General features: G+C 36.2%; 1 protein-coding gene across 6 annotated transcripts in view; it reads right to left on the reverse strand.

The window, feature by feature from the left end:
* ZNF654 (zinc finger protein 654) overlaps positions 1–15,600 on the reverse strand; it is a 36,059-nt gene that overhangs the window by 5,970 nt on the left and 14,489 nt on the right. For 2 of the 6 annotated variants that reach the window (XM_075103559.1, XM_075103566.1), the window contains exons 3-7: positions 13,304–13,385; positions 11,243–11,378; positions 6,948–7,150; positions 6,057–6,196; positions 1,097–1,238 (exon numbers count right to left, since the gene is read on the reverse strand). In XM_075103559.1, the coding sequence (XP_074959660.1) occupies positions 1,097–1,238; positions 6,057–6,196; positions 6,948–7,150; positions 11,243–11,378; positions 13,304–13,385 (703 nt within the window). Of the gene's footprint in view, positions 1–1,096; positions 1,239–6,056; positions 6,197–6,947; positions 7,151–11,242; positions 11,379–12,859; positions 12,942–13,303; positions 13,386–15,600 lie in introns of those variants that run through there. The other 4 variants (XM_075103586.1, XM_075103575.1, XM_075103597.1 and 1 more) reach the window with 3 other exon arrangements.

The following is a 15,600-nucleotide window of genomic DNA, read 5'->3' on the forward strand; positions in this document are numbered from 1 at the left end:
ACAACCCATGGCCAAGTATTCCAAAAGGCTTCACTTTTCAGAATTGACAAACTATCCTTCCAATAAGCTGAATTCCTATTCCACACTTTAGGCTGGGGCCCCTACCATGAACATGTAATTCAGAGGGATGACCAGAAACATACTGCCCAACAGGCAACAGATGAAAGTAAAAAGAAATTCAGGAAGTTTAGAAGTAATTAATACCTACCTATATTTAAATGTGTGTTAACAAACACATACAGTGCTCCATATGTAGTGGGTTATTAAAAAAATATGATAATTCAATGCAAATACAAGTTATTCACATTACCACAAGTATTTCAGAATACATACTGAGATTAGAATCTTGAACAACAGCAAATAATTGCGTTTAGAACTGTACAGCAGCACCCATGACAAAATAATTTATTATTTATTTAGGCCCTAGGATATGAAGGAGCTCTGTTCAGTCAGGTTAATGATAAACATTTATTTTGAAACAACTCACACTCCTGTGTGCAAAGCATTGCACGTTACACCTTTTGCAGATGGTTGTATGGGACAGTATAAGACTAACATTTGAAGCATGAAACACAGTGCACTTTTCTGAAGCAAAATTATGTTTTCTCCTATCTTAGTCTAGCTTTTCCTTCATGTTACTTTAAACACTTCTTCAGATTTTATTAGAACTGGTGAAAGGATTCAGAACTTAACAACGGTGAAAGGTGGATACAACGGCATTACGCAAGCCCTATTTCCTTAAGGAGCCAGGCTGAAAAAACCCAACTAATGCATTTTTCACATTTACTCCATGTATTTTTAATTAATTTCCCCATTTATTTATAGAGCATGGCATTCCTCAAACTGCAGACAGAAAGAAAAACTCAGAATTCAGTAAAAAAAAAAAAAAATCTTAAAAACACACAACAGATCAAGGGCAATCATAATATGGAAGCACATTCTGGAGCTTGACACAATTCTTAATACTGTGTCATTCCCTACCCCTCCTAACTTTCCACAAAAAGTGGCCATTACACAATATAAACATCAGTTCCCTTTACTTTAACTAGTTACAAGAAGAATGGGGGGTGGGGTAAAACAAACAAACAAAACTTACTTCATCCTTAATGACTTTCATGAAAGGGAAAATTACTCTGACATTTGTAGCAATTCTTAAAAGCTGGTAGCACTGGTCAACAAATACTTGTTTTGATGGGTTAGATTTAAGCTGCAGTTTACTCCAAATGAAGATCAGGTCCCTAAAAGTACAGAACAAAATATTTCAATTAGATTGAGTTTTAGAACTCTTCTCACTTAACATGATGTATTACTAAGAACAACTATTTGCATATTCTGTAACTAAAATCATATTTGAGGGCATAATACTGATCTAATCAACATCACAACTGTACACAATGTGCACAATGGAAAATGCAACTTAATTACTTTGTTAAAGCATTCAGGGTATCTCCTATCACTGAGCCAATGAAATATTCAACAACATATTAATGTATTCAGCTTAGTATCAGAGAACTGCATAATAAAATCAGACGCTACAGCATCTAGCCCTTAACACCACAGGCAATAAATATCAGGCTCAACAGCAAGCTCTGTGTGTGTGCACTCTTGGGATTAATTTACTTTCAGTGCAAGGATGAAGAGTCCTTCAGGAAAAGAAGTGTTTGAATGTGGAAAATGGGAGTGTTGTAGAAAGCTAGTTCCTCATATGGTCCATTGACAGGAAGTACCGATGTTCTCCAGTTATGCATACTACAACACAATTTTCTTTTTTTTACTGCTGTCATCACAGGTCTTTCTAGCCAATAGCAGTTACATGAAAGTATCATGCTCTACAGCTATCCATACATCTCTATGTTTTTTAGACAAATAACATTTCTGACTGATATAAGGAAACGTAAGAATAGATTGCTAGACACTGCAGCAGAGCTCTTACACACACAGGTAATGTGTTTAGTGTATAAAATACAGCTAATTGACATTTACAGCCTGTAATTTCTACGCACTTTAATTCAGAGACTCAGAAAGGCAACTGGACGTAACTTTTAGTTACAAGAAAACTTGCCAGCACAAAGCTTTTACACAGGAGCAGATATAGTTAGGACTAGGCAGAAATCCCCACCATAACATTACAATGAAGAGAGGACCAATCAACTTCCATTTTCTGAAGGAAGACACTTTATTTATGCCACTAGCCTCCTCCCTCAGAAAACAAACCCAGTTACAGACAAAATATTTGATTTATCTTCCAGAGCCTCTAGTCTGTGCTTGATACAGATCAGACAAACTTTGTGTGATTAAGCTTGTCTAGTGAGGTCAGCGCCTGTATGAAGGGAAGTGAAAGAATTGCCTATGACAAAAGACCAACTTTGCTTTTATATTTAGGACAGCTCTACAATTCTGCTTGATATTTTCAGAGCTAGACAAGACAGCTTGATTGTTTTCTTTCATTCAGAACCCAAGAAATCTTAGGTTGAAAGAAACATCAAGCTTATGTGGGGGAAACTGTGAAAAGGGAGTTCTATAAGCAGCTCTGTCCACAAAAAGTTAGTCATACAGGTTTTCTAAAGATACAAGCTGTTCACCTCTGCCTTTACCAGGCTTGAAAGCCTTTGCAAACTTCATGTACAAGTCTGAAACTAGTATCTTCATTCACCAAACCACTCATAAAAATTGAGTAAAAGTCTCAACCCGAAGTACAAAAGAACGAACTCAACATTGCTTCTGTTAAATGTTGCAGCACTTAAATAAATAATACAACTTATTATCTGCTTTGGTCTCATACCATTTCAGAGCAAGCTATTTCAATACTAATGCCTGAGAATTTGAGAAAACTTGAATTATTCTTCTGAGAGATTAGTGGTTAAAGTGGCTTGCCATGTGTTCAGACAAGTGCGACAGCTGGCACAAGGAAAGAGCTGAAAAAACAATGGAGAAAACCAAGTCGAAGGAACAGCTCCATTGGTGAAGAGCAAGCTCCTGAATCAGTTTAACAACCATTTGACTAGACCCTGATGTGAAGCAGGATTTTACTCTTACTCCTCCATGTAGACGTGGAGGCTTCTTGTTCTCAAGCACGTTTCTGACTTTGATAATCATTAAGGACTGAAGCATTCTTGAAGAGCTGACTGGACTCTATTTCAACCACTTAAATGCTCTCCATACAAACTTTAATGCTGAAGTCAGCAGCACTTGAGATATTTCCCTGTCACTGACCACAACACAGATTATAAACTTGAGATAATGTAGGCGGGGGTAGTTTTCTATTTGCTCGATTGTTATGGCACAGTAGTATAGTAATCAATGACATTTACTTCTCAATAGTATAACTTAGTTCACACTGAGGCCTGTGCTTAAACTATTATGGACATGTGTTGGGGCAATTTAAATTGTTACTGTGGGATCACAGAACTCGGTACCTCTTTACGAGAGGGAACTGTCTATTCCAGACTGGTAGCCCCCTACAAAACACCAAATGCAATCCATGCCTTCATCAGCAACATAAAACAATGGTTAAGCCTGCCTTCCCTTAGCTAGATCTAAAACCTCTGTTACTGTTGATAAGTAGAAAGCCTATCTTTCTAGATAGCACATTTTACCCAAATGTTATCCAATTCTCAAAAAACTACCTAAAGGTTAAAGACTGATTGAACATATGGGAAAAATTCATTGACTTACTGAATTTACTGCATAGGAACCACTTGAAAACAGCCAAAACAGCATTTAAAAATTGCCTGGCAGAGAAGGCAAGCCATTCTGCTATGCCTGTTCCATCAAAATTTTGGCCGTCTTCCTGAAGACACGTCACTTTTTAATACTAGAAAGTCATTAGTCACATCATTACGGATTGATCTCTTACCAATACCTTGTACACAAGTATTTCTAGTAAGACGAAGCACAGCTTGATTTGTGATTATTTTGTAAGTGGCCTTTCACTTCAGAAAAAATAATTCAGATCATCTAAATGTAGAATTTATTCTTAACACCAATGAAAACAATAAGAGTTTTGTGACAGAGCTGCTTAAAGTCCATCTTCCTCTGAGATAATGAGAGCTAATGGTTTCAGCGTGAAGGTTTCATATAGGCTGCTTCACATGAAGCAATAACAAATATCTGCTCTCTATAGCTTTCTAATCTCTTCTGATATCTTATCTTTGCTAGTAGTGTTTGCTCCTAGATCTGCAAGGTCCTCAATTCCAGACAAGGCAAGATGATTTATGCCGTGCTGAAGACATTAAAATCTTCTCTAAGGAAAAATACACTATGTGGGTTAATTTAACCTGGCTCCTAGTCTTCAGAAATTTGAATTACAGCATAGTCACGCCATCACAAGCTTTGTTCCAGAATACATTATCTACTACGCATTATGCAGATTTCTCTTGTTGGGTACGCAATTGTTAAGGCTCAGCATCTGTAAGGAATGAAACAGCTGTTCTAGTTGCACAGACATAACTGCTCTGAACTCTTTCAAAGAGCCTTCTGAACATAAGATTAAAATACTAAGAAATGCCAAAATGGTTTCCTTGATAAGCAGGTATCAAACAGTACTTTAGTCTCTTCTAGAATTTCATTTTGACGTCCACTTTGCTAGAATATAAGGACAGACATCTTGTTTTGAATAGCAATTTTCAAAACAGATGATGCAAAACAATGATCAACTGGATAAGAGCAGGGTTGACGTGTTACTACAGCAAAAGGTATAAGTAGGTTTAATTCCAATATTTAAAATGCACTTCTTAGAAGACTGAATCCCCAAAACAGAAAGCACTAACCACGTAACTAATATGTGTAGGTTGCATCTGCAAACTTCCTGATAACTAAGAAGTCAGGGGATGCAGCATTTGGGCAGGAATCAACGAAGACAGATTCCATTCCAAGGTTGGTCACTGGGCTCACACAAACTATATACCTTTTTGACTGAACTTCTCCACCTGTCCTATGGGGACAGTCATGCCCATCATCTTCTGGACAGACTGAATGAAAAATGCCACTAGGTATCACCAGTACATTGTATTATAAAGGTATGTCATAAACATAATTCCAAAGGTTTTGATTCAACTCAATTACTCATCCAATAGTTAAAGAAAAATTTTATTATCTAACCAAGCATTATCATGCCTGACCTTCATTAATTCCTACCAAAAAAAAAAAAAAAAAAAAAAAAAAAAAGAGAGAGAGACCTCACACTTCAATTCCCTGAAATCTGGGAACAAGGAAGTCCTATAGGAATTGTAAACTTCATATTAAAATTAGTTATACAAATAAATAATTTGATCTCTATTGATTAAAAAAAACCCCAAAATCCTTGCTGACTAAGCCTTTTTGCTTCAACTACATAATCAATAAACAAATCAAGCATACTTTATCAAGGAATGCAGATGTTACTTTAGGTACAGAAATTATACAGATTAAACACAGAAGGATTATCTTCCTTAGCCATTTTTCAGTCCTCAGAATGATGAAATTTGTCTTGACAACTCTTCAGAAAATGCTTCTTAGCCATAAAAATGTCCAACTATCAAGCTGATTCAGTGTGTATGAAGACATTCTTACTTGTTTTCTAGAGGACCACCATTTATGTTATGGTTCAGATATGAAGTAGAAGTTTGCATTATTCATAGCACATTTTCAGAACCATATATTCTCTTTTTAGACATACTGGTGACATACAACAGTTTGGTTATTATAAGCAGTGTCATGTAACCAGCAGAACAGCAAAATGTCTGCATTGCCAGAGATTCTACAGACTGCATATTGTTACACATTGCTAATAATAAATGCCATATTTATAGGTATTTACAGCCTAAAGTGATTAAAGGCTTACCCTTCTGTTACTTTGAAACAGTAAGTGCTATGTATTATGTAGGCTACCACTGTACATGATTGTGCGTAAAAAGGCAACAAGCATAACAGATGTACTTGGAATGTTTAAAAGTCATGTTAGAATGTTTTTATCTGGTATTTTAAACTTCAGCTACATCTCAAAGTTAGATGAGTTTCATTTTGGCAATAAGCATTTAATATCTGCTAAGCTGCTTCACCAGAAATAAAGTATTTACCATATACAATACATGTCCCCATTTTGAAGCTGTGGGACTAGGAACGATTCACATAGCTGTAAGGCTAAGGTAGTCTTCCCTTCTTTTTCAGTGTTGCAGATGATCTCAATTCCACTCTTGCAATCAGTCCTCAACAAGTGCTATACAATTAAAATAAAATCAATTTAGATAAATTTGCTAACATGAAATAAAAACCTATCAGACCTTGCTATATTAAAGAAGCTACCAAAAACTTCAGGAATTGTTATTAACATAGGATTTCTTTGGAACAGCTTTTGTGTACGTCCGTAAATAGATATTTTGGAGATATGTAGAGCTGTTATTTCTTAGAGTAATGACAATCAAAATAATGGTCTGAGAAATTAAAAGGCTACGCAAAAGCACTTTTTTGCATGATGGCAGTTTGTTCTTAGAACAAGGTTAAGAAAGCACTGTGCTTCTGGTGGTAAAAGTAGGGCCACATTCAGCTAGACTGTCATTTCACATACTGGGGCATCATTAAAAAAAACTTTAAGGCTAACAAAACTATATCTTGTACAAAACACTGGACTGACATCAATTAGGCTAAAGTGCTTTTGCCAGAATAATAGTCAATAGTATAATAGTCAATACACTGAAATTACAAAATATTAATGACTCAAGTTATCTAGGGAATATATCTATAAGTAAACTTGACCAAAAATTGCATTTAGGTCAACAAGATTTGTAAGCACTTAACATTTAACTTTTCAAAGCTTAAGCCAGCATTAAGTTAAGCAACACCGGTGTAGTTGCCTGACTTTATGACATTTGGTTCTACAAAAACAGTTCCATATGCTCCTCTTGACAACTTGTATACAGTAAGTATAACGTACCACTTCATTAAAAAAAATGTATACTGACAAACAATACCTCCTGGAATAGCTGATCTTCTAATGGTGACATATAAAGACAGGTGAAAAGAGCTTGATGGAAATACAGATCTTTACTGATATCTGGATGATTTATGCAAGATTTGATAAGAGCCATTGCCTCAGGGATGCGTTCACAGGCAATAAGGTATCTGGCACGTAGTTCAAAGAACAGTGGATTTTCAGAGCTTAAATATTTGTTAACTGTACAGAAAAGAAAGATTTAAAGGCAATTAGAATATGAAGTCCAAACAACAAAATATATTTAAATGTAATGTTGTTTTTAATAGTGCAATGTCAACAAGTAATATAAAAAAGGCTCTGCTAAATAAGCTATCATATATTAATTTAAATACCATCAAGAATCTGTCCTTCTGCTTGGAAACAGAAATTGTTATTTTTCTTACACCAGTAATCTAATTCAGTATTTTGTTTCCAACAGATGAAAACAAGGTGCTGCAAAGAATTATTAAAATATACACTATATAGAAGCAGATATTAACATTTTCAAGAAAAAATTCCCTCCCTCCTCAGCACTGGAATCTAGGTGATTGTCAGAAGTATAGGATCAACATAACTTCCAACGCTATAATTATAAATATTTAAAACAACTCAGGATACTCATTACCCATTAAAATGGAAGAGCTCGGAGTGATGAAAAAGTTAACCAGAAATCACATGCCATTGCTTTAAGTAGCATTGAACACATCGATTTTGCTTGGAGCAGTGGAAAAATATACTTTTTCTTCCTTTAAAAGTGCTACTGGGCACAATTCTGAATTCCTAAATACCTTTAAATTCTGGGCCCCAATTTCTGTAAATCTGTTTTTCAGATCTAAAAGCTAATCTGAAAGCTAACATTTGAATGAAATAGTTTCAACCCAGATACTCAAAATACTTAACACTTAAGTAATTGGGAAATTCTGAAATACACAGACATGCTTTAGATCTCTATTACAAAAGACCACAGATTCTCGTCTTTCTTAGGATTAAAAATTAAAATATCACTCAAGGGTACAAAATGCAATAATGCTGCTTTTATTTTGGGAATTGTTTGCATCTTGTCAAGTAAACACACACTCTGAAGTGTTAATAGTGTGCTAACATTTATGTAATGTATTGGACAATACAGCCTGATCTTCCTCTCATATTCTCAACAACTACCTTAAGAGTTAAACTCCCACGATTTCTAGTGCATAACCTGCAGTATTTAAAAAAGAAAAAAAAGAAAATATATTGTCAATTTGAAGTCAATGAAGCCTAGAAGTGAGCATGGGAAGTTTATACCTTAGAAGGAACCTGTATTAATAAAGTTACAAGCAACTTAAAGTGACACTTTAAATGATTAAAAAAATAGAAGTGGTTACTGAAAGCCACAATATGAACAGCTAAGAGAATTTTTTTTCCCCCAAACTGAAAAGATGACTTGTATAACAAGCTTTCACTTGAACTTTTTTTTTTTTAAAGGATGCCTGGTTTGAAAGACATTCCTTATGCTCAGAAACAGGATTTCTCTAGCATCTTTATTTTTACACAAGCCAATGTTGTTATATATTAATGAACCTTTAAGGAATATCATTCAAGGTGATATAAGGTTTTAGATGAGATTTGCTAATGGAGGTACCGTTAAGGCCCACCATAACAGAAAATCTCATTCCCACTATCCATTAGCACTTCCGGATACAAACTTAGTAAAGAAGCAGCCTGAAACAAAAGCCAGTGTCTAACAGTGGTCACTAACTGCAAGAAAAAGTGATCATACAAACAGCCCCTAAAGCCAAATGCAGGCCTCTCCTTTTCTGAATTAACATATGTACAATAATAAACCCTGTCATGGTTCAGTTTCATATGCAAACATTACCCAGGAGATTACTGAATAGTCACATTGCAAAATTAGGCCAGAAATATTAAGCTTTTTTTATGTGCTAATGTTAAGAAAATGCTACATGGGCTGTAACATCCTTTTCCCTCAAATGAGGGAAGACTGCAGTCCACAATACAGGTTAACTTGTTCTATTGTTCCCACTATCTGTATGGGGAACTCTTAGGTCAGTAAGCCCCACTGCTCCATAAATGAGAATCCCACTTCTGACAGCATGAGCTCCCAGGGAAGAGGGTCTCCTACACTCTCCAACACTGTTTTTAAACCAACTGCAAGTTTCAGCTACACCAGCAGCAGGATTGTGCTCCCTCCCTGCGGTGGAATGCCCTCTTTTCCCACGGCAGCTTTTACAGCTCTTCTAACCCCCCCAAGCAAAAGACAACTGCTAACTACAGTAGCATTTAGCCAAGTCTGTGATACATTAGAAACTGCTTGGGGAAAACATCCATTCTTGTCCAGGGAGCATGTGCGGTGCTTTGCTTTAGATGCCAACCACTATCTTAGAAACTAATTACCTGCTTACATCTGAGCGTACCTCTCTGTCTACAATACCCTTCTAGATGTTCACAGTAGGCTGCCTTATTCTCCCTAATCTACTAGAAGTTTATAGCTCGTAAATTTCAACCCTGCTATTCTCCTTTAAAGCCAAAGACTGCCTTCCTTTCCAGCCATCTTAAAAAAGACTGCAACATCTCAAAGTATACTACAATTCATGTAAAGATGGACACAGGGAGGTTTGTCTTGGCCTAAGTTTCTCCATGTAATTAATGTAACCAAGACAGGATTATGTAGTACACACAGCACATATTTATCAAACTGACTTCTACAATTAATGGTTGGTGATTCAGGAATAATAGGCAGTTTTCCTCATTTAAAATAGTGATCCCTGAAGGGACTATATGGCCAAGTTTCAAAATACACACCAAACACTACCAGCCTATAAAGCAGCACAGAACGTTTGCTTTATGTAAGACTTCACAAGAATCAGGTTTAGAGGATGTGAGACAGGAAAGAAAAAGCTTCCAAAAGACACTGTCTGAAACAAAATGTTTGTCATCACAGATGAGATACGTCAAGGCGGTGTGTGTGGATATCAAAAGATAAAAGGAAGAAGAATGCCTCAGCAGAGGGGAAAGATGTGGCCTGCAGCAAAAGGAAACAAAATTATCATCTAGTGACAGCAGGCAGTCTGATTCCTACTCTGCCAGTTAAAGCTAAGTAAAAATACTCAAACTGTTACCCATCATATTGGGGCTTCATGGTGATCAAGGGAATCATCAAGGCAAAGGACTAAACTAACTCCTTGCTGGAGAGATAGAGACTGAGACCTAACTTCAGATCACAACCACCAAAAGACTTCTAGAGTTCATCATGCGATGCAGAAAAAAACAAGGGTAACCTTTGTTTTAGTTTTGTTTCTGGAGGTATTTGCCTAGAAGTTTAGCAGACATATGATAAAAATCATGGGTAAACTATGTTGCTCAAGTGCTTGCTTCACAAGAGAGACAAACAACTAAGACTACCCACTTAATCACGTTATTTTGCCATCAAAATACTTTATCTGGTTAAGGAGGCAGCTGTTCTGACTTTGTAGTCCTCTTCCTCTCTCTACGGAATGAACACACTGTCATAAACCCAGTAATGAATTTGAATCATGCATTATGCCATAGTAACTAGAAAAACTAGTATTTTCTATCACTATCAAACAGAAACAACTTTTAAGAGGTCCTCTGTAAACACTGCCTAACAAATATGTCGCATAAGACGTTAGTAAAGACTTCACTGTAGATTGGGTATTTTCCTCTTATGAACTTTCATTAACATCCTGGTAATATTTGTTCCCACGCGATAGTAAAAATGCTGGTTTACTTTGCAGCCTCAACAGAAATCTTTCTCCTACTCCCAACTCTAGGAATTACGTATACATCAACACAAAGCAGCTATCAGGTGTAGTCACAAGCCTCATTCTAAACAGAACGAAGAAAAGCCACAAGCCCAAGTATTTACAATTTAAAAGAAAAATTAAATGAGTCAGAGTACCATGAGACAGAAAATACACATCAGGTCCTCCCCTGACCATGCTACTTCAGTAGCCTAGCTGAAGTCAAGTCACTCTCCATGCTCTTTCAGGGGTTGAACACCTGGATTTGGCAAATTTGTTTTATAAGTAACTGCTCAGTAGGCTCTTGTATCTGAATAATCTGATCTCTACACTACAGAAGTAGACTTAAACTATTAGCAAATAAATTTAGTTTTCCTTCAAATAAAAAAAGGGACTGGTCCATTTTACTACAGAAAAATAGTTAAACTGTGTGCAATGCCAGCTGACACCACCTGACTCTAATATATAAAAAAAGGGCATAATTTAACATATTTTTCAGTACTCTAAAAACTTAACGTAGTAAATGAAGTACCTAATTCCTGTGACACAGGTTTTGCTTTAAGAATTGCTTGCAATACTGGATCCTCCCATGGTCCCCCATCTCGGATGATGCGAGTCACTAGCTCCAGGTTCATATTTCTGTATCTACTTAGAAGGTTCTGACATTCCTAGACATAAAAAGAAAAACAATTAAAAGAAGAAAAAAATGTTTTTTAAAAATAAAGTTAAGACCATCCAAAAGATAAGAAACAAGAGAACTCATGCACGTTTAAGTATTTCCTCAGTCAACAATTCAAGCTACAAAGTCTTTTATTGACCAGACCTAAAGCAACCTATATTCTCTGAAAATAGTAATACAGAACGGTGGAAGCCAGAACGCTCATGTCTTCTACAGCCACGCAGCAAGAACCTGTTATTTGCGTAACAATGCAAAACCACCTTTCCTTGAATTAAAGGTATTACTGGCATATGCTGTGGGAGAAGTCCTCACCTCATGCTAGCCTGCACAGGCTTAGACATGTTGACACTGGATTTGTGATCCAGTGATGGTGTCTGAATTCTACAAGGGAAAAACTGAACTAAACCATGTGAGGCACCAGCCCTCAAGCAACCATTTTTCTGTAAATCTCTACATAACAGAAATTATGTTTGCTTAAAATAACCTGGAATGTTTTAGCCACCCATGATTTTCACATATACCAAGTTCCCCCACCTTGTTATTTGCTGGTAGAAGTGTCAATGTTAATGTTAATCAACAGTAGAATTTTAATCACAAAGTATCCAATTTTGCAACAAAAAGATGTAGCTGAAGAATGGTTTCTATGCACATGCAATTAACTTCTTCACATATGCTTTTTGCTGTAAATTCTTTTAGTTTCAACTTTTTTTTTTTTTCTTTTATATTCAGATGAATGTGCTTGACGGTAAAAAATGGTTAAGTAACTGAAACAATGGTTTTCACTACCAGTTTGACGACACAACTGATTCAGAAATTCCTTATCTAGAAAATTATGTAAAGGTATCTTTTAATACATTGTTTAGAAGGCAACTGAGAATTGTAGTACAGAAATACAGAGAAGAAAGCATTATACGTCACACTTTTTCCTAAAATCTTTCTTGTTTACAGCCTGTTTTTGAAAAGCACTTATCACAGGACTGCCAAAATGTCCCATTACTCTTGTGCAAGAGACCCTACCCATTCCGGAGGCTGCTAAGCCACTCCTTGACCTCATTCTTCCACCAATTCTAAACAAGCATGTAATTGCTGCTGGTTTGATAATTAAGGTAAGTAGCGCTGACACATTAATTTCTAGCAGCAGTTACAAATAAGTGTCAACATAAAAATAATTACAGGATAGCTATTTTTCAAACGGCAGTTCCATCACCAGTATTAACAGAAGAAACAACCCTGTTTTATGTCCTTTCCCTACAACAAAGTTTCCTCTCATGGCGGCACAAGTGCTTGTGTTCCCATTCAGTGAACTCAACTCTCAAAACCAGTTCAGGTCAAAAAGACTTATCTGGCAAAAAGAAAAGGTAAGTTTTTAAATCCAGGATAACTTGTCTTATGCAGTTTGTAGCCATACAAAACCAAGTCCCAGTCTAGCCAAGAGTACAACAGTTTTAAACAATGTGAGTTTATGCTGACCTGAAGAGTTCATTAAGATAGAGCTTCAATTTCAAATTTACTGTTTAAAACCGCAGAGGGAAACTTGAGGTTTCATGTCATGAGCTGGTACGCAACAGTGGATGACATTAAGTTCTAATTAGATGCAAACAAGCAAAGCTTCCCTCCTCTGTATGGGAAATGCACAAAATATGTCTTTAACAAGATCAGTATTACAAAGAGAAGTACATTTTAGTTAGTCCAAATAGATTCAAACAGCAATACTGATGATAAATATAAGAATAAATGACTTTCCTTTCATATATATCCCCCCCCCCTTTTTTCCCCTTTGGGTATAAATGTAAGCAAAGCAGCTACCTTCTTTCACTATAATGGCATGTCTCCTCCAGGTTATATATCCACAAAAACTGTGTTTACATGTACTAAAATAATATTAAAGGTTTATATGAAAGTGGGCAACACTACCTGGATTGAACCTAAAATATCTTTCAAAGGATCTTCATAGAACTCATCCTTTCCAAAGAACAGCAGCAATTCAAAAAAACTCCTGAAAAACAGAAGTAGTGACAAGTCAACCACACTAAAAACGTTAATTCAAAAAATGAAACTACTATAAGCCTATTAGTTTTCACAGCACTAAAATCAAAATTGGGACCGTCATAAGTTCTAGACCTGTGCCCATGCCAGAGTTGCTCTAAAAAGCCTGGCTAGCGCCTACACTCTCTAAACACCACTCATATTTCAAAAACTTCATATTGGTCTGATATTTTGTACTGGATTTTGGCAGTTAGACCTACACACACACCCCAAACACACTTCATCAGGCATCACCGTCATAATACAATACAGCTATAGATAAGCTAACAAAACCAGATCAGTAATAAAACAGATTATACTTCAGCACAACCTAAAATCCCTTCTGCCGTACCTTTTTCATAAGTTCAGGACATTTAGACTGACAGCATCTGCCTGATCTTCTCTCTCAAGAACTCTTATGTCCTCCATACTGCTGCTCCCCATTCACAATTACAAAACTGAACCTTCCTCAAAAGTCAAAGCATTTCAGATATGCAGCAATTTTGAGGAAGAAAGAGGACAACTGTAAAATTACTACAGTATGCATAGTGTATAAGGAGTTACATTCAAGGAATAGTAACTTCACATGAATACAGATTCCCAACAATCAATATTTTCAAGTACAATAAGCACTTTCTACTAACACATTTTATGTTATTTCAGCCTGTCTTGCTGTAATGCCCACTTAAGTCTCTCTGTGAAGACACAGGTTTAGAGGTTCTACTAATTTCATATTTCAAAAAAAATTCCTTTGAACATTATTCTCAAAGGGAGAGCTTTTGTGCAAATAGGCAAATGGAATTCATCCTCTGTGTGGCATTCAAATGAATTGATAAAACTTCAGTTTTACCACCAAGTTTTTAAGCAAATCAGGTCTTTGTGCAGCAACATAAATTCCCAAGCGTTACCTCAAAAGAGACAGCAGATAAGCAAGAAGGCAGGACCGATCCTTTCAACAACAGCCTAGATTCAAACTGACTTGTGGCCTCCATACTTTCCATCACCTTAAAATACTCGTCTAGCATTTTATTTATTTTTCATACAGTGTCTGAGACAAACAATCCTGATAGCAGAATCAGAGAGGCTGGTAAAAAGTAGCTTCCCAGGGCTCAAGTCAATTTAGGTCTTCACTTACAGAAACATACTTGCAGATAATACTTGCAGCTCAGTCAATTCAGTCAAAAACTAGGTAGTTGGATCTCATGGATCTGCAGACAGCTCCAGTGCACCTGCTATTGCTCTGCCTTAAGATTCTGAGAAATTTAATTTCTATTTGGAAAAACTACCAAGTAACTACCAAGTAACTACCAAGTACCACACTAACATAATCTGCAATTGTTGTCTGAGAAAGTCATGAGCAGCAGGCAATAAACAAGCAACTCTCAGAGGGAAAGATAGTACTGAAAGAGTACTGAAAGAAAAACTGTGCAACTAGGTGGTTTCAGAAACAGGACTAAACAGCAACAGCTTTGGTCTCACACCAGAATAAGATATAAATAATTTTCTTTAACATTATTCTAGACATTTTTCCCAAATGAACAGGAAGAATAAGAAGGCATAGAGGGAGAAGGTGGAAGATGACTCCAGAAAGAAGTTCCAGCACCCTTCCAACCTACAGGTTTTTGAGTCAAGATCTTGCTGACAGCAATTTCTTCCCTAACTGCAGCATTTAGTCTTTCCTTGTGACAACTCTTAAAACAAAAGGCAGATTTTCATGAACAGCCGGACGATGAACTCTTTCGCAGAACAATTTAATCCACTGCAGTTATCCCCAAATTTAAGGTCAAACTTCAGTACATTTCAAGTTAACACTACAAAAGGTTTCCTTCTTAATAAAGCTAATTCAAAAGAAGCTAAAGAGCAGACTTAAAGCAATATTTTCTCTCAATAACATTTTCAGAAACACTGTGCACTGAAAGATATTAATATTTACATAAACAAAATGAGGTTTTGTATGGGAATAATGCAAAAGTGTAAAAAAATTACATTTCCTCTAGATTACGCTGCTGCAGTTTTTTTCCTGACCAGTCATAAGATATGCCAGAAACAGACCTAGAAAATTTAAGATACACATTATGTTCAATGACGGAATTTTTCTCCATATTAGGTCCTTGAATCTCAACTCAAATATGGAATGAACAAAACTAACCAGTACCCAAATAAGTACTTTGTTCTGAAAAACATTA

This window comes from Phalacrocorax aristotelis, chromosome 1, assembly GCF_949628215.1.
Source record: "Phalacrocorax aristotelis chromosome 1, bGulAri2.1, whole genome shotgun sequence".
Taxonomy (NCBI): domain Eukaryota; kingdom Metazoa; phylum Chordata; class Aves; order Suliformes; family Phalacrocoracidae; genus Phalacrocorax; species Phalacrocorax aristotelis.